This window comes from Chrysochloris asiatica, unplaced genomic scaffold, assembly GCF_000296735.1.
Source record: "Chrysochloris asiatica unplaced genomic scaffold, ChrAsi1.0 scaffold00020, whole genome shotgun sequence".
Lineage (NCBI taxonomy): Eukaryota > Metazoa > Chordata > Mammalia > Afrosoricida > Chrysochloridae > Chrysochloris > Chrysochloris asiatica.
The window spans coordinates 12,779,189-12,803,722 of NW_006408538.1; the positions used below are offsets into that span (position 1 = coordinate 12,779,189).

The 24,534-nt window shown below is 41.4% G+C and overlaps 1 protein-coding gene across 1 annotated transcript in view; it reads left to right on the top strand.

Annotated features, from left to right (window-relative positions):
• The window catches only part of HKDC1 (hexokinase domain containing 1), a 61,920-nt gene extending 40,843 nt beyond the window's left edge, over window positions 1-21,077 (top strand). Inside the window, exons 13-18 of the mRNA XM_006835843.1 lie at window positions 3,188-3,283; window positions 3,635-3,734; window positions 5,192-5,375; window positions 7,090-7,245; window positions 16,910-17,143; window positions 20,860-21,077. Coding sequence (XP_006835906.1) covers window positions 3,188-3,283; window positions 3,635-3,734; window positions 5,192-5,375; window positions 7,090-7,245; window positions 16,910-17,143; window positions 20,860-21,007 — 918 coding nt within the window. The 3' untranslated portion in view covers window positions 21,008-21,077. The remainder of the gene's footprint in view (window positions 1-3,187; window positions 3,284-3,634; window positions 3,735-5,191; window positions 5,376-7,089; window positions 7,246-16,909; window positions 17,144-20,859) is intronic.
• The last annotated feature ends 3,457 nt before the right edge of the window (window positions 21,078-24,534 follow it).

A 24,534-nucleotide genomic window follows, 5' to 3' on the forward strand; every position in this document is an offset into this window, starting at 1 on the left:
TAAACTTATTGTTCCCAGTACAGACCTGTCTGTTGTTTAGCTGAGAAACAGAATCACAGGGTGAGTTCACGGCCAGACCTGAAGGATGACTAAGGGCTGTAGACTTGAGGTTCCACCAGTCTCTGTGTACGCCTGGTTTCTCTTAGGACTTTGAGTTCTGTTCCATATTTTCTCCCACTCTCTCAGGGAAGGACCTGCTGATGGAATCCATCTCAGAGCGGTTGGTAGTGGTAGCCAGGCAACATCTAATTCTAGTCTCAGGGTTGTGGAGACTGATGTTTACATGGCTCATTAGTCTGTCTACTGGACTAATTGTGTCTCTGTGTTTTCAATTGTCATCCCTTTTCTTTCCTTTGGAGAGGTAAAGACCCAAAATTGCACCTTAGATGGCCATTCATGAGCATTTAAGACCCTAGCCACTATACATCTAATAGGATGGTAGGATGTAGAACATTAGCCTTATGGACTATGTTATGCCATTTGACCTTAGTGTCCCCTCAGACTATGGCCCTAAGCTGCTAGAACCAACAACTCATCCCTCAAGGTGTTTGGTTGTATCTAATAAGGAGCCCTGGTGGTACTGTGGGCTAGGCTGACCTCCAGGTTAGGGATTCAAACCCACCAGACACACCAGGAAAAAAGGGTGAAGCCATTTGTTCCTGTAAAGATGTAGGACTCCTGGTGTGGCACTGTAGGATAAGCACCAGACTGTGAATCACAAGGTCGGTGCTTCAAGCCCACCAGCTGCTTATTGGAAACCCTGTGCAGGGTTGCTAAAAGTTGCAACTGTCTTGATGGCATATAACAACAACAATAAGTTTTCCTAACTTTACCCCCAACATATTCATAAATGTATATGTTTCACCATATTCATGGATATATTTGCAGCAAAGGGTAAATACCTGGGTACAAATATCTTCTGTCAGACCTCTATATTTGTGTGTGTGTTCCCACTCTCCATCTCCCACCTGTTCAGCCTGTGGGACTATTCATGCGTCTACTCCTCTGTAGGATTGTATATAGGACAGTAGTTGTCTCTATTGCCTTTAATCCTTGCTTTCCTCCCAGTGGCTTCTCCTGCCTCTATCATTTTTTGCCAATCTCCTTCTTATCATATATTACCTTCCTCTTCATCCAAGTGACACATATATTCATTTCTTAGTTTGAAACAGTCTGTTCTATCATGAAATCTACTTGACTTTTTCTTTATTTGGAGATTCTGTAACTACACAATTCCCTTATTTTACTTTGTAATTAATTGTCTTCATTACAACTATCTCAGGCTCCCTATTTTTAGTCTTGTAGGTTGGTTGTAGTTTGGATACTTCTGTATCTGAGTTGACTTGTGGGTGATGTTGTCATGAATGTTAGTTGGTTGTTGTTCTGTTCAAATAACTCCCTTTTGTATTTCTTGTAAGGTTGGTCTGGTTTTTACATGGTCTTTTAATTTCTGTTTATCTGGAATTGTCCTAATTTTGTTGTTATATTTGAAGGACAATTTTGCTGGGTATATGCTTCTTGGTTGGTAGTTTTTTTCTTTCATAGTTTTATATATATCATCCCATTGTCTTCTTGCCTGCATGGTTTCTGCTGAGAAATCAGAGAATTGGTTCTCCTTTGTAGATAACTTTTTGTTTTTTCCAAGCTGCTCTCAGGATTCTTTCCTTGTCTTTTGTTTTGGAAAGTTTGATTGTGGTATGTCTTGGTGGTTTTCTTTTGAGATCTGTCCCTTTTAGGGTTCATTCAGCTTCTTGAATGCATATCTTCTTACCTTTCATGATGTTAGGGAAGATTTATTCCATCAACTTTTTGAAAAATTTCTCTGTGCTCTCTTTTTTTTTTTCTCTTCCTGTTTGAGAATTCTGATTATACATATTATTCCTCTTGATAGTGGCCCACACAATTCTTAAGTTTTCCTTGGATTTTCAGTTTTTATTTTTATTTTTTGGTTGTTCCTCAGCAGATTCATTTGAGAGATTTGTCTTCCAGCTCACTAATTTGACCTTACGTTGAGTCAATACTACTCATTTGTCTGTTCAATATATTACCTCTTTCTGAAATCTTAGTATTAATATTCTGAATTCCTATTGTCTGTTTTTAAATGGTTTCTAATTTTCATTTTTTCCATCAGCTTCTTTTGCAGTGTTTTTCTGAATTCTTCTAAAGTTTTTTTTTTCCTGTCTTTTCATTGATTTTAACTGCACCTTTCTTGTTCTTTTTCTCAGTCATTATTTTGAATTATTTCTCAGGTAGTTCCCATGCAGTTTCTACTTCAGAAAGATTTGCTGTCTCTGTGTTTTGGTCACTTGTTGGAGTCACTCTGCCTTGTTTTTTCATGTGAACGGAAGTTTTCATTGTCTCTGAAACATCATAGTGGTATTTATGTTTAGTTGATGATTGTATGTTGGCCTATTCTTAGACACTCACCACCTGTGTCCTGGTGGGTGTGATACAGAATATGAAGAGTTCTCTGTTTGTATAGCACAGTTGAGGGGGAGTTTGACTGGTCTTGGCTTCTGTCTATCCACAAACAGGTTGTATACTAGTGGCTGGGGCTGCAGGAGGTACAAGTGTGCCTGGGCCATGCCAGCATGTTTACTGTCTCCTGCTGGGTGGAATGAGAATAAAAGAGAGAGGAAGAAAAACAAAAAAAGAAAAGAATAAAGAAAAAAAAGTATGGAAAGCAGGCACAGAACAAGAAGAAAAAATAATATAACTAAAAAGGAAAATTAAACAAATGAAAAGAAAAAATATAACAAGTGAAATTAGGGATGGGGGAAAAGAAGAGAAAGATAATAATAAAGATAAAAATTTAAGAGAAGACAAAAAAGAGAAAGGAAGAAAAGAGCCGTTTGGATGAACATTTTATAGCTTACCTGTACTTATATCTTAATTCTGTCCTTGGCTAAATTAGAAGTGGGATCATTACAACCCAAGGCCTATATTCTGTGGGATTCATGGCCAACGAACATGATTTGACCTTTGATGCATATGCATTTCTGCAATTATTCCACTGTAAAGTAGCATTGTCTGAGCATCAAACTGTGTGAAGCCTCCATGCTCAGTGTTGGGTCTGCAGAAATGGAATCACAGGCAGAAACATAGTGCATTGTATCTCTTAGATACTGAGTTGTGCAGTGGTCCCAGAAACCTATCGCTCAAATGAATTTTCCCTCCGTTCTTTCAGGGAGTACTCATAAAGTGGACCAAAGGCTTCAAGGCTACTGACTGTGAAAATGAAGATGTGGTGGAAATGCTTAGAGAAGCCATCAAGAGGAGAAATGTATGCTATGGGAATTTAGCTCTGAATCTCAAGTTGGGGCATCTCAGTATCATGTCTCTTCAAGGGACAACTTCCTTCTGACTTAATTTTGTGCCTGTATCCACTGGGAGCTCAAGTTTTTGGACTGAGTATATAGTGGCCTCTGTTCTGGGAATGAAGAGGGGCCCCCTATGATGGGTAGGAGTGCTGGTTCTCAGTCATGGTGCTCTGTCCCACCAGTGGAGCTCTTGGCTCTACCATCCTATGCCAAGCCCCTGTGTTTCTGACCTCTGTCCCCCTTGGGTTGATATGTTCCTCCTGACTCAGCTTGGCCTTCACCTGCTACTTACAGTTGAGCTGCTTCCCTTGTAGGAGTTTGACTTGGACATTGTTGCACTGATAAATGACACGGTGGGGACCATGATGACCTGCGCCTATGAAGATCCCAGTTGTGAGATTGGCCTAATTGCAGGTATGTCCGCATTAATCTGATCCCATATGACTATTTGGAAATTCACTGTTACATAGTGAGGGACAGTTGTCCTCTTATACAGAGGTTTTTGAAGTCAGCTTTATATAAGGCAGATAAGAAGGTAAGATTGTAATTCCAGAACACTCATTCCTAAATCTTAATACCTTTCTCCATGAGAGTCAAATCAAGGTCATCCTTTCTGTCCAGGAAAGAAAATTATATAATCGAAAGGAATTTTCAAATTAGGGCCTTCAGGCAGATTGTCCTAGGTGGAAGGAGGCCATAGTTAGATTCATAGTTAGAAAGCAGCGCTAGAATTTGGGCATGTTGGCCTGGGCCTTAGAGAGCTAGGTTTTCACTTTGACCCTAATGTGTACTTCCTTTGTTCCTTGGAACTTTTCTAGCTGCTAGAGCTCAAAGAGGAGGAAGAGTTGAAAAGAAATGCAGGAGAAACAAAAAGAGTAGTCTAAAGTGATACAAGGCTTAAGGGTCTTTGGGAGAAGTCTGGCAATGATTAAGACCAAAGGTAGTTTCTAGGTGACTGACTCTTTCTCAGAGGTGGGGTGAGATAGGGTTTGAACAGGTGGAGATGAAGATGAAGTGCATTACAGGTGAAAGGCACATGGTAAGTACTGACAGAAACTGGGAAAGTTGTCCCAGGTGGGTCATCTGGGCTTTCTGGAGATGAATGGTAGATGGAACCAGGTAATGGGATTCACTGAGATGTTTTCCATGCAATCTCACTATTACTGTTCTCCACTGTCAAACCTGAGGCAGATGACTTACACCTTGAGTTTCTGCATTTATGGAAGGGGCTGCGCTAGATCTAGGAGGCTGAAGAAGTGATACCTGTTTAATAGTTGCCTGGACTGCTGTGTTGAGAATGGTTCTGAGGTCAGGTCATGGGCAAGACAGAAGAGAAAGGCACACACATACCAAGTATTTACTGATCCCAGACAAGATGATTCTTGATGGTTCTTTCTAGCTCTCATTGCTAACTCCATGATCACATGGACCCCACTTTGTGTGCCTATTGTTGTTATTAAGTGTCGTCAAGTTGGTTCTGACTCATAGTGACCATATATAGGGTTTCTGAGGAGCAGCTGATGGATTTGAACCACTGACTGTGTGGTTCGCAGATCAGTGCAGATCCTACAGCACCACACCAAGAATCCATTAATTCTAATAGTAAGTGGCATTTATTGAATATTTGTCATATGGAGGAAACTTACATGTATCATCTAATTGTTTTCCTCGCAATAAGTCTATAAGGCAGATATTATCTCCATTTTGTAAGTGAAGAAACTGAGATACTTGTCTATGATCACCCAGCTATGTGTATAAAGCTGAACTCATACCCACTTGTATCTGACTCCAAGCGTAAATTCTTATCCACTGCCTTGCTAATACCTGGTGGTAGCTTTTAAAGATGAATGTTCCTTAATCTTTCCTTCTAGGAACAGGCAGCAATGCGTGCTACATGGAGGAGATGAGGAACATTGAGCTGATGAAAGAGAACAAAGGGAAGATGTGCATCAACACAGAGTGGGGAGGATTTGGAGATAATGGTTGCATAGATGACATCCAGACCCAATACGACAGGGAGGTGGACGAGGGGTCCTTGAACCAAGGAAAACAGAGGTGAATGTGGGAGTCTGTGTGCATGGATGCATGTTGTGTAGGTCAGACTTTACCAGGGCTAATGGGGTACCATTTTCATGCCATAGACACTGTAGTTTTGGTATTTATTACTACTCTCCGTCAGACAAAAACACTATATTGTGACAAGTTTCCCATAGGTAGAAGAAACAGCACCTTTTAAAAATAACAGCAAGGCATCATATAGGTTAGTGAGTCAAAGACTACAGGAATGTCCACTTACAGGGGGCTGGGCATCACAGAGCACAGTCATGATGACTTTGTGAGTCTGTCAGAGGGCAACATCCTCAGCCTTTCTAGAGTCTGATGACCTCTGTTCTGACAGTAGAGAAGTGACCACCTTTGATGGGTAGGGATGCTGCTTCTTCGATCATGATATCACATCCCACCTATGGATAATAGTAGCTTATGAGGTGTGCTATAATTACTAACAAAATTTGGAATCCTAAAAATGATGAAGCATTCTTTAAAAAATTAGAATAGATTTGTACTTGCATTCAGATATACCTCCTTGAGTTGGAAAGAAATGGGTAGATAGAGTTAGTGCTGGAATGCTAAGACTCAATACTTAAGCTGCTATCAGGACGGAGAAGTGCCTGGAGAAGGACACCATGCATGATAAAGTAGAGGGTCAGCAAAAAATAGGAAGCCCCCCAACAAGATTGGTTGACACAGTAGCAGCAAACCTGGGTTTGAATGTGACAATTGTGAGGCTAGTGCAGGAGCGGACAGTGTTTCATTCTGTTGTGCATAGTGTCGTTGTGAGTCACAACTGACTCAACCACACCTAACAGTAACAACAGTCACTAGAGCAGAGGTTGGCAAACCTTTTTTTATGAAGGACCAGATACTAAGCATTTTGGGGTTGGCAGACCATGTGGTCGTTGTCACAACTGCTCAACTGTGCCTTTGTAGAATAAATAAATGAGGAAGCATGACTATGTTTCAATAAAGCTTTATTTACAAACACAGGAGGTGAGTTAGATTTGGTCCACAGGCCATGGTTTCCTAATCTTTGCATAGAATGTGTCACCTAGAGATTACCTGTCATAAATGTTTAATTACCTGCCTTAAAAGTTGAGGGCCTCTGGACTAAAGGGCACACTGGCCACCTCATAGAGAGCGGACATGATCCAACAGGAGGAAGTCATGTGTATAGGGTTGAGTGGTTCCTGGCACCATCTTTGAAAAAATTACCACGTTCTCCAGGGACTGGTCCCTTCTGATAATATGTCTGAAGTATGAGAGATGAAGTCTGGCCATCCTGGCTTCCAAGGAGCATTCTGACTGTACTTCTTCCAATCGGATCTATCTACCTGTCTGTCTATCTAGATTTGTATACACACAACCTCCAACAGAACACATTTCTTCTCATACAAACCCAAGGAGAATTGGCTCGAGGGCCAGGAGAGGGACTCTTTTGCCAAGTGTGTTCTGTAGGGTCAGTGTTTTGCTCTTTATTCTATAGATGATGGTTATAGTGCAGGCTTCAATTCATACAGCTTGTCGGTGGCAGAGCTGGGGCTTGGTCACCATGTCCTGCTGCTCTCTGCATTGCATTTCTCCAGGTTTGCTGCTTAAGGGAACCTCTTTCGGTCCATCTCAACCAGACAGCTGCCTTCTGCCCTCTTCTGGTCTTTTCTGCAACTGCTCACCAGCCCTGATTTTCTCTAACCTCATTCCTCCTTCCCAACAGGTATGAAAAAATGACCAGTGGGATGTACCTGGGGGAGATAGTGCGGCAGATCCTGATCGACCTGACCAGGCAGGGTCTCCTCTTCCATGGGAAGGTTTCAGAGCGGCTCCAGACTAGGGGCATCTTCGAAACCAAGTTCCTGTCCCAGATCGAAAGGTGATGTATGGACAAGTTCACTGGCTCCTTGGGAGAGGCTCTGGCTGGGATGAACTACCCTCACGTCTGCACATTTGAGATTTTAAAATAAAAATGGAAAGGGCCTGGGCAGGCAGAGAGTTGCCTCCTGAGCAGTTTCTTTTCTTGAACTGCAGCAGGGTCACAGCCAGGGACTGCATACAGCTGAGAGACTGCATCCTGCCTGGGGCTTTGGGATGCTTGGTAGAAGTGACTGGTCTTTACTGATCATTTAGTCAAGGTGATTGTTGTTTTGTGAAATCATTTGGTCTGGCCCTGCCAAGACAACTGTAGCTCCAGTCATTGCATTGTTCAGTGCTGTCGAGTCGGTTCCAACCCATAGCGACCCTGTATAGGGTTTCCTAGGAACAGTTGGTGAGTTTGAACCCGTCGCCCTTGTGGTTCAAACTGACTTTGCAGTCCAGCGCATTAACCCACAGTGCCACACCATCACATTAGTGGTGAGTTAATTAAATGTTAGACCAAATAGACCAGTTGATAGTTTTATATGGCCGACAAATGATGTTATAAATTTTGGCAGAAAAAAGGTTCCCCACCCCTAAAACTGTTATACAGACATTAACTTTTGGCTGTTCATCTTTTTTTGTTTCTGAAAAGATGATGCTTCTATAATATGAAAGAAAATTTTGAAGAAAAAAACCCCACCCATGTGTTTTTTTGCTGTTCTTAAGTGCTGTCGAGTCAGCTCTGACTCATAGCGACCCTGTATAGGGTTTCCAAGGAGCAACTGGTGGGTTTGAGTCCCTAACTTTGTAGTTAGCAGTCCAGTGCTTATCCTACAGCACCACACCAGGCACTGCCAATGACATTATTTTGATTTTTTCAAATTATATATCCTTTCAGTATATGAATGCATGCACATACTTTATCCTAGTTTTAATCTTATTACGTACATCATTCAGCATATTGCTTTATTGTGTTTGTTCATGGAAACACTCATTTATAATTCTGACTTTTATTGTACAAAATTTTAAGCACAGGCAGAAATAGAGAAAATGGTCAAACCAATGCAGTGAAGCCACCACTCAGTTTAACAATTACCTACTCATGGCCCAATTCAGTTCATCTATTGTATAACTCTTGCTTCCCCAGCCCCCTTGTTGTTGTTAAGTGCTGTCGAGTTGGTTCCAACTCGTAGTGAGCTTGTATAGGGTTTCTGAGAAGTGGATGGTGAACTTGAACTGCCAACCTTTTGGTTCAAACTAACTTTGCAATCCAGCACATTAACTTGCACAACACACTAGGACGCTACCAGCCCCCTAGCTGGGTTAATTTGAAATAAATCCCACATTTTATATCAGTTCATCTAGAAATATTTCAAAATGTATTTCAAATATATAAAAACTATTGAAAAAACAACCACCGCAATACCTTGTAGTTAAGTGCTATCGTGTTGGTTCCGACTCATAGTGACCAAGGAGCAGCTGGTAAGTTTGAATCACCAATTTGTGGATCAAAGTGACATTGCATTCCAGTGCATTATCCCACTGCACCATACAAGGACCGCTTTCAGTAGTGATAAACCTTAATCTCATTAAATAACCTGATGATGACCTTATTTCCCCAGTTAATGTAAAAGTAATGTATGTATGTTTTAATGGTTCTTTTGCTTCCATCAATATCTAAAGGAGGTTCACATATTGCATTTGGTTGATATGTCTCTAATCTCTGTCTCTTTTTATTTAACTTTTATTGTGAATTGAGTGAAGGTTTACAGAGCAGATCATCTGTTTTACATTCAACAAACCCCTCACTTTGCTTCCTTACATGGCTGCAACCCTCAGGCACCAACAATTAACAGCATTTACCTCTATTCACTTTAAGTATTGCATTCCTCCCTGTGTCTCTCGCTACCTTCATCTCTCCTCTGCCAACCTCTCTCTTGTATATTGCCCATCCTGTCACCCATGTTAACATGTGTCTACAATCTAGTCCATGAATTATTTTCCCTTCCCTTCCCTTCACCCCATAATCATCATAGATTGTTTCTTTTATCAAGAACCACCACCCCTTTTTTTTATTCTTTTTTTTTTTTAAACTTTTTACAGCATTGGTCTCAAACAATTTTTGTCCTTTTGTGATTGGCTAATTTCACTCAGCATATTGCTCTACAGGTTCACCCATGTTGTGAGGTGTTTTCCAGATTTGTCATTATTCTTCAGCATTTTATAGTATTCTATTGTGTTTATGTTCCAAAGTTTGTTTAACCATTCTTCTGTTGATGGGCATTTAAGCTGTCCCCATCTTTCTGATGTGTCTCTTGTAGACAGCATATTGAAGGACCCTGTTTTTTTTGTCCGTTCTGCTCTTTATGTTTCTTGATTGCTACATTTAATCCATTCATATTCATAATAATTATCATTAGATAAGAATTGATGTCATTTTTTGGTGTTTTTTTGTGGTGCTTGACTGTCTTATGAATATTAGTTTCCCTTGCCTACTATTGTAAAATTGACACTTAAGTGGGATAGAAAGGAATGTTGGGAAACATGATTACAGAAAACTTGTAAGCCTGTCTTCAGCCTATAACTGATTGGACTACCTAAAAGGAGTTCTAGAACTTGCCCAGTGAAATAGGCTTCTTGCAAAGCCTTACAGATTATAGGACCTTAGGTAGAATCCTGAGTCCCATCCAGAACCTTGTGAGTTGGAACATTCCCACTAGCAAAGACAATCAGACCAGCCTGGAACAGCTAGAGCAACAGAAGATACATCTTCAAAGAAAGATCATCAGGAAAAACCCAAAACAAAAATGTCAGCATGCCTGGCTACTACAAGAATAAGCAAGCTGTTTGCCAGGAAGCCATTAAAGCAAATAATCAAGTTCCTTCAGGACAAACTCCCCTCCAAGACTGAAACTCAAAGGGAACACACAACTCAGCATATAAGCTTGCTGGCGACCACATTGGTCTGCTGGTGGAAGAGGGGGAAAGGCAGCAATGAAGAAATGGGCTTGGTTTAACCACAATCCATTGACTCCTGTTGACCTGGAGATGAGGGAGAGAAGAGGAAGGGGTGGTTGGTCCGAAATGTGATAAGACCTGAGGACACTTGAGCCCATGGACAAGGACATAGCCACAGAGGGCTAGAGCTGAGAGTGAATCATCCAGCTGATTGATATGAAGTGAGGGGAGATGCATAAGAACACCCAAACTTGCAGACAGTACCCATCTGACCTAGCCTCAATGGCTCAATAATAAGTACTCGACTTGAGGAAGATTACCAAAAAAAAAAAAATGTATAAAGGAAACAAGGGTAAATTGCTATAATTTGATGAACCTGACCCATACTCAGAGCGATAGTTACTCTAAATACCTACAGAGAGGGAAAGAGTCTTTACATCAAGTATCACTTCAATCCCCTCTGTACACCAGGTAGATAGGGATGGACAACTTAGACATCGGCTACCTAAAATGAGGGGGCGATAAAGGCACAAAGTGACTGGCTTACAAGGTTTCAAGAGGGAGTTTAAGAGTATGGGGGGAAAGAAAGAGTCCCCACTGAATAGCTGTCATCTTGTCTAGATGGATCTGGTGAAAGAGATGGGGATAAGATTCGTAAGATTCAATAGTGAATAATTGTTATCATGACTAATTGAGACTGTCACAATTGTAAAGGTAGAAGTTTTCTAAGAAAAACAGGGGAGTGGTTAATCTTACAGTCCAGAAACAGAGGACCCTAGGACCATCAAGAGGGAAATGCACAGGCAGAATGTAGGACCTTATCCAGAGAAGCAGCTCTGGTAGCCTAGTGGTTACGAATCAGGCTGTGAACCGCAAGGTCAGCAGTTTGAAACTACCAGCCACTCCGTGGGAGAAAGATGAGGCTTTCTGCTCCCGTAAAGATTTACAGCCTCGGAAACCCTGTGCAGGGTTGCTATGGGTTAGAACTGACTCGACGGCACTTAACAACAACATCCAGAGAAGCAGCGACGCCAGAGACAGAGGTAGAGATGGGTCATGGAGAGGGGCAGTGGCTGAGGACTCTAGATTCATGGGAAGAGAGGGACTAAGAGCTGGTGGCTAGGAGGCAGACTTGCAGAATGTGCCCTTTGCAGGTGTAAATTATTATATATGCCTGAGTGGTTTTTTTTTTTAAAGCTAGTGGAGAGAAATACTGTTGACTGATCATACATGGAGGGGATCATAATCATTGTAATGAAACAAGGTGTATAATTTGTTGAATGTAAAACTGATGATCTGCCCTGTAAACTTTCACTCAGTCCACAATAAAAACCTTAAAAAACAAAAAAAGGACATTTCATGATCTATCTTGAAGTACAATGCTATCTGTGATAGGATAGTATCCATATACCTACAAGGAAGACCAGTGAATACCACTATTCACATTTATACACCAACCACTAAAACCAGTGATGAAATTGAAGAATTCTAGTAACTTCTAAAGTCTGAAATTAACCATACAAGCAATCAAGATATATTGATAATTACTGGTGATTGGAATGCAAAGAATGGAATAAAGAGGAAGGATCAATTCTTGGAAAATGCAGCCTTAGTGATAGAAACAATGCTGGGTATCACATTATAGATTTTTGCAAGACCCTCAATTTTTTTTAAACAACATGAAAGATGACTATACACATGGACCTTACCAGATGGAATACACGGAAATCAAATTGACTACATCTGTGGAAAGAGATAGTGGTAAATCTCCATATCATCAGCCAAAACTAGGCCGGGGAAGATTGTGGAACAGATCATCAATTGCTCATATGCAAATTCAGGCTGAAGCTGAAGAGCATGAAAACAAGTCCATGAGAGCCAAAATATGACCTTGAATATATCCCACCTGAATTTAGAGATCTAAAGAACAGATTTGATGCGTTAGACACTGAAGACCAAAGACCCGAAGAGTTGTGGGATAACATCAAAAACATCCTACAAGAAGAAAGCAAAAGGTCATTAAGAAGACAAGAGAGAAGGAAAAGACCAAAATGGATGTCAGAAGAGACTCTGAAACTTGCTCTCCAGTGTAGAGATGCTAAAGCAAATGGAGGTAAAAGAGGTGAGTAGAAAATTTCAAAGGTCAGCTCTAGAAGACAAAGTCAAATATTATAATGAAATGTGCAAACATCTGGAGTTAGAAAACCCAAAGGGAAGAACATGCTCAGCATTTCTCAAGCTGAGGAAACTGAAGAAAAAATTCATTCCTCAGATTGCAATATTGAAGAATTCTCTGGGAAAAACTTTGAATGATGCGGAAAGTATCAAAAGAAGATGAAAAAAGTAGGCAGAGTTACTGGACCAAAAGAAATGGTCAATGTTCCACCATTTCAAGATGTAGCAGATCATCAAGAGCCAATGATACTGAAGGAAGAAGACCAAGGCTCCCTGAAGGCACTGGCAAAGAACAAGGCTCTGGGAATTCATGGAATACAAATTGAAATCCTTCAACAAACTGATATGGCACTGGAGGCATTCACTCATCTATTGCAAGAAATTAGAATGAGCGATGTCATTACTGACATCAAATGGATCTTGGCTGAAAAACAGAACAGTAGAAAGATGTTTATTTGTTCTTTACTGGCTATGCAAAAGCATTTGACTACATGGACCATAACAAGCTATGGAAAACATTGCGAAGCATGGAAATTCCACAACACTTAATTGTGCTCATGAGGAACTTGTGCATACTCCAAGAGGCAGTCATTCAAACAGAACAAGGGAATACTGAATGGCTCAAAATCAGGAAAAGTGTGCACCAGGGTTGCATCCTTTCACCATACTTATTCAGTCAGTATGCTGAGCAAATAATCTGTGAACCTGAATTATATGAAGAGTAAGGTGGCACCGGGATTAAAGGAAAACTTCTTAACAGCTTGCATGCGATATATACTTGATAGAACCCTGGTTGCTGGAAGTGAACAGTGAAAATCAGTAAGTGAAAATACTTACTGATGAAGATCCAAGACTACAACCTTCAGTATGGATTGCACCTCAATATATTAAAAACAAAATGTTCACACCTGGACGAATAAATAACATCGTGATAAATGAGAAAATATTAAAGTTCTCAAAGACTTTCTTTTGCTTGGATCCACAATCAGCACTCATGGAAGCAGCAGTCAAGAAATCAAAAGATGTATTTGCATTAGGCAAATCTGCTGCACAAGACCTCTTTAAAGTAAGTGTTCAAGAGCAAAGATGTCAGTTTGAGGACTTAGGTGGGTCTGAACCAAGCCATCATATTTTTGATTACCTCATATGCATGTGAAAGTTGGCTAATGATGCTTTTGAATTATGGTCGACAAAGAATATTGAAAATACCACAGACTTACAAAAGAACAAACAAATTTTTCTTTTATGCTCCTTTGTACAGCCAGAATGCTCCTTTGAAGCGAGAATGGGGAGATTTCATCTCTCATACTTTGGACATGTTGTCAGGTAGGACCTATCCTTGGAGAAGGGCATCATGCTAGGTAAAGTGGAGGGTCAGTGAAAAAGAGGAAGACCCCCAGCGAGATGGATTGACAGAGTGGCAACAACAATGGGATTAAAATGTAACAGCAGTTGTGAGAATGGCGCAGTGTTATGTTCCGTTGTGCGTAAGGTCACTGTCAGTGGGAGTTGACTCGTTGGCACTTAACAAAACCAAAGACCATAGTTTACATTAGACTCATTCTTTGTGTTGTACAGCCCTATGGGTTTGCATCTCATGCCTGATGTGTATCCACTGTTGCTGTATAATGGAGCATAGTTTCACTGCCATTTAACTGCCCTGTGTCTCACCCATTCTTCCCTCCCCTCTCCTTCCATGGATGTACCACAGTTTATCAGTGAACCCACTGAAGGAACTTTTATGCACAAAGTATAGTTTCTTTTCCTAGAACTTTTCCAGATAACAAATGCAGAAGACATAATAGAATTAGATTATCACCACTTTGCATTCCCTAGTTGGTCCTATCGTGGAGTCCTGGTGTGGCACTGTGGGTTAATGCTCTGAACTGCAAAGTCCGTTTGAACTGCAAGGTCAGTGGTTCAATTTCACCAGTTGCTCCTTGGAAACCTTAAACAGGGTTGCTATGGACCAGAACCAACTCAATGGCACTTAACAGTAAAAACAAACATCCTAAGAGAGAGTGTAAGAGAAAGACTGTTGCTCATTACTTTTTGAAAGCCTAAAACATACACAGAAGCAAAAGGAATCAAAGTCACTAATCTCACCAATATCTGAATAGATTGCTTTCTGCTCTTTTTATCTATGCAAGGACAAACATTTTAAGAAAACAAGACCATATGCCACTTAACATGTTGTAATTTTTTCTTTTTTTAAACTTAATATGTCATGATTGTTTGCCATGGTATTAAATAGTCTTCTGCAAGGTCATCTTCAGTGTGTACAAAAAATTCTACTATCTGGCTGTGCTTCTGTTTATCTGCTTTGTACCCATATGGACATATAGGCTGTTTCTCAGCTGCTCTCTTTTGGTAACACTTTTCGTTCCTAAGTATTGCCAGAGACAATCCAGGATATGACTTCACATTGTTTAGTTTGGGAGCCAGAGTTCTGTTTTAGTACCATTTGTTCATTCTGAGATTCACAGGGACTAGACTGGATTGATTGTATGAATTCCTTTATAGTGAAAGTGGAGTCCTGGTGTGGTGCTGTGGGTTAATGCACTGGACTGCAAAGTTGTTTGACTGCAAGGTCAGCTGTTCAGACTCACCAGCTGCTCCTCGGAAACACTATACATGGTCTCTATGGGTCAGAACCGACTTGTTGGCACTTAACAACAACAACAACAATAGTGAAAGTAGACTCCAGGTATGGCACTATAGGATCAGTGCTGGGCTGTGAACCACAAGGTCAGTGGTTCAAACCTACTAGCTGCTTTTCGGAAACCCGATACAGGGTTGCTATGAGTTGGAACTGACTCGATGGCACTTAACAACAGCAGCCTAGACTCAAGGTCAGGGAACAGTAGTACATCAGTGGTTGAATTCTTGCCACCCAGGGAGGATTGGTATGGACTACATCTCAATGTAAAGAAAACAAAAATCCTCAATAAACAACATTCTTATCAATGGAGAAAAGATTGAAGTTGTCAAGGACTTCATTCTTCTTGGATCAACTATCAACACTCACAGAAGCAGCAGTCAAGAAATCAAACGACGTATTGCATTGGGCAAATCTGCTGCACAGGAACTTTTTAAAGTGTTGAAGAGCAGAGATGTCAGCTTGAGGACTAAGGTGCGCCTGACCCAAGCCATGGTATTTTCAATAATCTCATATGCATGCGAAAGCTGGACAGTGAATAATGAAGACCATAGAAGAATTGATGCTTTTGAATTATGGTGTTGGAGGAGAATATTGAAAGTACTATGGGTTGCCAAAAGAACGAACAGATCTGTGTTGAAAGAAGTGCCAAACTTCATCTCTCATACTTCAGACATATTGTCAGGAGGGACCAGTCGCTGGAGAAGGATATCATGTTTGGTAAGGTGGAGGGTCAAAGAAAAAGAGGAAGACCCCCAACAAGATGGATTGGCAAAGTGGCAGCTTCGATGGACTCAGCGTGGCAACAGTGGTGATGTTGGCCCAGGATCAGGCAGTGTTTTGTTCTGCTGTGCATAAGGTTGCTATGAGTTGGTACCGACTTGATGGCACCTAACAACAACAACAACAAAGGAGGAGACCGAAGTTCAAATTCTGACCAGTGCAGCTTAAGCGTAGCCACCACCCAGCTGTCAGTGGAAGTGTCTATGTTATCATGACGTCAGTGGATCTTCTACCCCAAGATGGGCTGGGAAAAAAGATGTGATGACCAACTTCCAAAACTCAGCCATTGAAAATCCCATGGACCACAACAGTTGAATCTGCATCTGATCAGAGATGGTTTTGCTGTTTCATTCTTCTGTGCATGGTACCATCAACTTGACAGCAGTTACCAGCAACAGCAATACACTTGAAACCAGTGTGTCTCCATGATGGATGATGGATACATACTTCTCTTCAGGTGTTTCTAGTCAAAAAACTGGCTCCCATTCTTGAAGGTGGTGATTTCATCTTGTATATTTATATATCCGCTTGCTCATGGATGTGCCTAACCCATTGCTGGCTAGTACCAACAACTAGACTATCTGTTCTTCCTGCCCACAAAGAGCATAGAGTCTAGTTGGAAAGGGAAAGCAGAAAATCAGAAGCAGTTCAATAAAAGGAAAAATAGGCTTTAATAGAATGGGATCAGAGTGCCAGGAACTCAAACAGAAGAGGGCTAGATGTGGTATGAGGTGACTATGTTAAACCCTGCTCTGCTGCTGTTTGGGGACAAGTGTCTTCCTCTCTGAACCTTAGGTTCTGCTTTAGAAGAATGGGTGCCTGGTACAATGTTTGCTGATTCTGGTAGATAATAGCTCCTTGTGAGATGATTGCTGTAAATTTGGGGTACTCATACTTTAGTTTTTAAAGATGGGGATACTTCCTGGGAGTGGTGGACCTTCTTGAGTTTCAACTGCTAAGTCTTCTGTCCCTCCTTAGCTGTGGCCTGAGCCATTTTCTCCTCCTTTCTGTTTGGGCATCTAGGGATAGGGAGGCCAGGCGTCATGTTGAGGAGGATCCGTGGGCCTGAGAAATAGATCCTGACAGTGTGTTCTGCCCCTTGCAGTGACCGGCTAGCCCTTCTCCAGGTCCGGGGCATCTTGCAGCAGCTCGGCCTGGATAGCACATGCGAGGACAGCATCGTGGTGAAGGAGGTGTGCGGAGCTGTGTCCCGGCGGGCAGCCCAGCTCTGTGGTGCTGGCCTGGCTGCCATCGTGGAGAAAAGGAGGGAAGACCAAGGGCTTGAGTCCCTGAAGATCACGGTGGGCGTAGATGGCACGTTGTATAAGCTGCACCCTCAGTGAGTGTCTGGGGAGAGGTGTGGGCTCTAAACAATCTCAACTGACAAACTCCCTCCATGGGGAGGGAGTGTCGTGTGGTGGTGAAGTCAGGCTGTTGAGTCTGACAGACATGTCAGACCAAAAGTCTTGGCATTTCTACTTCCTAGTGGTACAATGCGTGAATACTGACCAGCCTCTCTGAACCCTGACCTATAAAAGAGAGGCAGTAATAATCTCTACTTCATAGGGTTACATGTAGAGTAACTGAAGCCTATGTAAAGTGTTTCACACAGTACTCAAGAAATGCAAGCAATTACTACTAGTATTTTCATCTGACCTCACAGGTTTGTAATGAAAACTGAGTATTTTGCATAGCACAGAGCATTTGTTAACTGTCAGCTGGTTATAATTTTCTTTCTCATACATATGACACCAGAAATTGAATGTTGCTAGAAATGTGGACATTAAATGTGCTTCTGGTGGGACTTAGAAGAAAATGATGAGCAATTGATTGGACACTGGAGGAATGATGAGACTTATTATGCAGTGGCAAAGAACTTGTTTAAATTATGCTCAAATATTTGGTAGAAGGTAGAACTTGTAAGTGATGAAATTGAATATCTAGCTGATGAGATTTCTAAGCATGATCCTACTGCTTATAGTAAAATGCGAGAGGAAAAAGATGAACTTAAAACTGAAAGTGTAAAATGAAAACAGAATTTAAAGATTTAGAAAATTCTGTTGTACAAACTAACGACATGTGTCCTAAAATGTTTACCAGGGACATGGCTACACAACATCCTGTTTAAGTAACTGATGGATCAAACCAATTACCTGTAAACTGAAACTGCAGAAAACCTATAAACTTAGACTGAAGGGAACAAAGAAAAAAAAAACTAAAGGAAAGAATGTTGTCTGACTCTTGGAATTCTAAAAGCAGGAAAAGAAAAGGAACATCCCTGGAGCAAAACTGTCAAAAGATGCCTAGGAAGCAAAGCCTTCTCAGTTTTAAAGGGTGGTGCCATGGTATCCTAGATCTAGAGAGAAAAGCCACAGCCTTCTAGATGGGATCTCCATTAATATGGATTAGAATGCTGCTGCTGCTGCTGTTAAGTGCCATCGAGTCGGTTCTGACCCATAGCAACCCTGTACAGAGTTTCCGAGGGTGTAAATCTTTACGGGAGTAGAAACCTCATCTTTCTCCCGTGGAGCGGCTGGTAGTTTCGAACCGCTGACCTTAAGGTTCACAGCCCGATTCGTAACCACTACGCTACCAGAGCTCCTTATGAATTAGAATAGGGTCACACAAAGCAGAAGGGGCAAAGGTGCTATCCCAGTGATCCTGGAAGGTGGAATTGAAGCCTAGCACCAAAGGGCCTCCTCCGCCCAGAATCCAGAGGGTGTGGCTAATACCCAGAGGCTAGTGGGTGGGGCCATTGCCCAGATGGTCTCAGAAAACAGGATTATTTTCAAACCTTGAGAGCTAATGTCAATTGTTCTGCTGGATTTTGGACTTGCTTGGTGTCTGCTATCCCTCTTTCCCTCTGATTTCTCCCCCTTGTAATGGAAATGTCTGTTCTGTACATGTCCCACCACTGTAGTTTGGAAATGGATAACTTGCCATGTAGATGTCACAGGTTCACAGATGAAGAGGAATTTTGCTTCAGAATGGAATATGTCTAAAATCTCACCCATACATGATTTACGTGATTCAGAAGAGATTTTGGAGTTGGTATTAATTTAAGACTTTTAAGAATAATGTGTTGGGGTGATTGTGTTTTGCATGTGGCAAGGACATGAACTTGGAGGCAGCATAGGGTAGAACATTACAAATTGAATTATGTGCCCTCCAAAATATGTGTTGTAAATCCTAACTCATGTCTGTACTTATAATCCTATTTAGGAATGGGTTGTCTTTGTTATGTTAATCAAGCAGGATTAGTGTAGGGTGTATTTTGATCCATCCCTTTTAAGATATAAAAGAGAATAAACAAGTTAGCAGGAGGGAGATCTCCAAGGCATCAGGAAAAGACAGGACTTTCTTCCAGAGTTGACAAAAAGGAAAAGATATTCCCTCAAGCCAGTGCTCAGAATTTGAACTTTTAGCCTTTCAAATTGTGAGATATAAAATTGTTTGTTGAAGCCATTGCTTGTTTCTGTTATAGCAGTTAACTAAGTTATAGTTATAGTCTGTTATATCAGTTAACTAAGTTATAGTTAGTTAACTAAGACAATGGTAATACACCACTCTTCACTTTCCAATCATTTTATCTGACATTTAACATCTACACCAATAGTAAAAAAAATCTCCTAATGGACTGTTTTGTGCATTAATGATGTACATCTGGCAGTAACAGACACTGTAGCATGAGGCCTGAGTAACGCTGGCTCTGATGGTCAAACTTATGTGTCAGCTTGGCAGTTACGTGATGATATAGTCATCCTCCATTTGTGATCTGGTGTGATCATCCTCCATTTTCATATAATGTCAATTTTTGCATATCATCCTGGGATTTGGAACTTAACTGTGTCTGTAAGTGAAGAGTAGATATACTCTCCAAAGTGGTCTACAAGTTCAGCACAATTCTTATCAAAATCCAAGTTGGCTTCTTTGCAGAAATTGATAAACTGTTTCTAAAATATAGAAATGGAAGAGACCCAATCATGGTTTCGTGGGTCATCCCAGTTAATTGGCCTAATCACATATTTAGTGTTTTTTTGTTTGTTTTCATCCCTCCTAGTTCGCTGCATATGCCCAGGGTCTTTAAAGCTTGGGAGCAGCCGTCCAAGGCACAACAGTTCTCTTCTTGCCTGGAACAACAGAGGAAGAAGGAATGTCTGGAATAGGATGAGGATATGGACTATGTAGCTAATTGCCTCCTTTGCCAGGAGACCAGTAAAACTGGATAGTGCCTAACAACCATTACTGGACATTTTAGTCAAAAACTCCATGGAAGAATCCTGATGAAAAGGAGGGAAATGCAGAAATGTAGAAATTCTCATGAACTCCAGACTTCTTGGAGTCATGGAGGTTGGGTGAATCCCTGAAAATATTGCCCTAAGATAATCTTTAACCCAAAGGTATTTCCTGATTTTCTTAAAACCAAACACTGTTGTTGCTGTTGTTGTTAAGTTCCATTGAATCGATTTCTACTCATAGTGACCCTATATAGTGTTTCTAAGGAGTGGCTGGTGAGTTTGAACACAAAACCTTGTCATTAGCAGTCCTGTGTCTATCCTACAGTTCCATGCATCAGGAAACCAAACAGTAGTTTACCTCTACTAGTAAAAAATGTCTCCCTTGAGCATTATTAAGACTCTTTTAACAATTATCTATATGGGGTCAAATTTACAATAGCATCTCTAATTGCAGTGAGTGTACACTAATGAAGGAACAACTCAGAAAAGGAAGGTACAATAGAAGTACAATTCAAGGGATGTGTTGTTAGGCGCCATCAAGTCGGTACCAATTCATTGCAACCTTATGCACAAGATGAAACACTGGCCCATCCTGAGCCATCCTCACAATCGTTATTAAGCTTGAGCCCATTGCTGCTGCCAATCCATTTCATTGGGGGTCTTCCTCTTTTTCACTGACCCTTCATTTTGCCTACCATGATGTCCTCCAGGAACTGGACCTTGCTGCTAATAAGTCAAGGTACGTAGATTGGAGTTGTTGATAAATATGCCAATCCCATATATAAGTGCTAATGATGTTTCTTTCTCTTTTTTATAGTTTTTCTCGGGTATTGCAGGAGACTGTGAAAGAGCTCGCCCCTCAATGCAACGTGACATTCATGCTGTCAGAAGATGGCAGTGGGAAGGGAGCAGCTCTGATCACTGCTGTGGCCAAGCGGTTACAGCAGTCACAGAAGGAGAACTAGGGACACTTCAGGGCTGGGTGTGATGTACCTTGGACCTTGACCACCCTTTCCTGTGACTGATGAATTGTTCGGGGGAACCACCTGACAGACTTTACACGGGAGAGCTCTAGGTCCTCTGGGACTCTTAGCATCTTGCTATTGGTGCATCAAATGACAGCTCGCCATTAATAAATTGGATATCCAGTCTACCTTGTCCTTGACTTGTCATGTTGACTTCAAAGGTGAAGAAAGAATCAAGACTTTGGAGTGTTCAGCCCTGTGATGCAGAGTAATTGATTGTGGGGAAGCCCGTGTAGGAAACTTCTCATGCTTAAGTGTGTTCCAGCAACCTTCTAGGATTCCTTTCCTCAATAAATTCGTGTGCTGGGTGGGATGTCTACAGCATCTTTTTTTCTTTTTGCACATGGTTTTTGCTACTGCTGTTGATAGTTGTTTTAAGGATTGTTAAGTGTATGAACTCCAATACATGAATGCAAAAGATTTTATTTCCCAACAAACTTTGATTGAGGTATGGATATTTTATCTGGGAGGCTCACTTGGTAGCATCATGCTCTGCTGGTAAACTGAGAAACAGAGTGAGGAGGAGCTGAGAGTATCTATCTAGTCCAAACTTCCCACCAAAGGGAGTGGGATATCAGAGATTTCTTCTACAGTATCTTTAACAGATTATCCTAGGTTTCCTTGAATGAATATTTACAGTGACTAGGGACTTAGCACTTGCTTTTACAGCTCTAGCTTCTGAATCACGAGTTGACAGGCAGTTTTTTTGGCCTCCAAGCTGACTTCTACTCCCAGGAATGCAACCTCTTCCACACATCCCGTTGGTGGTCATTCTACCCTTTAGAACAGACATGAGGAACCCTTTTTCTGCCCAAATTTATAACATCATTTGCAGGCCATATAAAATTATCAACTTTAAAATTAGTCTGCTCTATTGGGTCAAACATTTAATTAGTGTGGTATGGTGTGGTGCTGTGGATTAATGCGTTGGTCTGCAAGGTTAGTTTCAGCTGCAAGGTTGGCAGTACAAACTCACCAGCCACTCCTCAGAAACCCTACATAGGGTCGTTATGAGTCATAGCCAACATGACAGCACTTAACAACAACAACATGATGGCTGGAACTGCAGTTGCCTTGGCAGGGGCGACCAAATGATTTTGTGGGCCTTTTATGGCCCACAGGCTGAACATTCTGCACCCCGGCTTTATAACTATGTAGAACTGACTTTCCCTGATCATTTCTCCAATGGAAGTCCGGTCTGTCTCTCTCTCTTTTTTTAAGTTTTTTGTTGTGGATTGAGTAAAAGTTTACAGAGCAGACCATCAGTTTTACAGTCAACAAATCATACACCTTGTTTCATTACAATGATTATAATCCCCTATATGTACCATCAGTTAACAGTATTTCTCTCTGTCCACTTTAGCTTTCTTTAAACAAAGCAAAACCACTCAGGCATATATAATAATTTATACCTCCAAAGGGCACATTCTTCAAGTCTGCCTTCTGGCCACCAGCCCTTAGTCCCTCTCTTCCCATAAATCTACAGTCCTCAGCCGCTCTCCCTCTCCATGACCCCATCTCTGCCTCTGTCTCTGGCGTTGCTGCTTCTCTGGATAAGGTCCTGCATTCTGCTTATGTGCTTCTCCCTTGATGCTCCTAGGGTCATCTGTTTCTGGACTGTAAGATTAACCACTCCCTTGTTTTTGATAAAAAATTTCTACCTTTACAATTGTGACAGTCGCGATTAGTCATGATAACAGTTATTCTCTATTGAATCATACGACTCTTATCCCCAGACCCAAAGATGAAATCTATTCAGTGGGGACTCTTTCTTCCCGCCACACACTCTTAAGCTAAACTCCCTCTTGAAACCTTGTAAGCCAGTCACTTTATGCCTTTATTGCCCCCCTCATTTTAGGTAGCCAATGTCTACGTTGCCCGTCCCTATCTACCCTGTGTACAGAGGGGATAGATAGCATTGATACTTGATGTGAAGACTCCTTCCCTCTCTGTTGGTATTTAGAGTTACTACCTCCAAGAGTATAGGTCAGGTTCATCAAATTGTAGCAATTTACCCTTGTTTCCTTTATCAAAGAAAAAAAAATTGTGTGTGTGTGTGTGTATTCTTTCTCTAGTCGAGTTCTGATTATCAAGCCATCGAGGTCAAATGGGGTACTATCTGCAAGTTTGGGTGTTCTTGGTGCATCTCCCCTCACTTCACATCAGCTCTCAATTCTAGCCCTCTGTGGCTATGTTGTTGTCCATGGGCTCAAGTGTCCTCAGGTCTCACTACACTTTGGACCAACCAGCCAGCTTCTCTCTCTCATCTCCAGGTCAATGGGGGTCAATGGACTGTGGTTGAACTCAGCCCATTTCTTCATTGCTGCCTTTACCCCTCTTCCACTCACTCACTAGTCACTAGAATGGAGGTGTGCAGACAGCGAGAAACCAATGAACAGATTAAAAAAAAAGTGTCTACACTTTTATATCCATGATTCTGTCAGGCGTCAATGGCTGCTCTGATCCTTCTCCCATTTGGTCTTGCCCAAGATGGCAGCTCTGGGAGCAGCTGAGCCTTTTGGATTAGAAAACAATGGATTTCTTGGTTCTGCTACAAATTCCCCTGTAAGCCTTCCAACCTTCTAAATATTCCCTTACATATGGTTCAGAGTTCTGGCACCATCCCCTGAGCCTGCTTGGTCCTGTATTCTGTGTTGTTGTTGATGGAGCTCCTTACTGCACTTCTACCTGATCCACCATCTTGTTTGTTCTCTCCCTGTCTCTTTCTTGATACTTCCAACTCTTTGTTTGAATCTGCCATGGCTTTTTATCTTGCCATACAGTTATCTGTTTGAGTTTCTTATCTGGTCTAGCAGATTGGAAAGTTTTTGTCAGACACATTTTTGTATTCCCCCAGAAACAGCACTACACCCTTTTCATGAAATACTTATTGGATGGAGGCAAGGTTAAAAAAGAAAACACTCCAAGAAATTTTCCTTGGAAAAAGTGGTGCTTATATTCATGGGAGAGTCCTGGTGTAGTGCTGTAAGAATAAGCATTCGACCATAAGGTCGGTTTGAACTGCAAGGTTGGTGGTTCAAACTCACCAGTCATTCCTCGGAAACCCTACACAGGGTCACTATGAGTCCGAACACTTGACAGCAAATAACAACAACATACTCGTGGGAATCATACTGAAAAAAGTAACATTGCAGGCCACTCAGATTGATTTTCCTTGAAATTTTAATTATATACCACTCAACTCTACAAAGAACTGCTTGCTTCTTCATTAGACTGTGATTCCCAATGTTAACCTTCACCCTTGACTGAAAAGCAGGATGTTCAGACAGACAGAAGGGAGGTGGCTGAGGCTAAGAGGTGAGAGATAGGCTAGCCAGAGTTGAGGACAAATGAGGGAGCTGATAGTTTCCTGAGAACTACCTTCTCATACATTCAACTCTAACCAAGTATAGAGTTACTACTGTGAGCAGGTCCTAGATTTACTAAAATTAAATCTTTGTATCTTA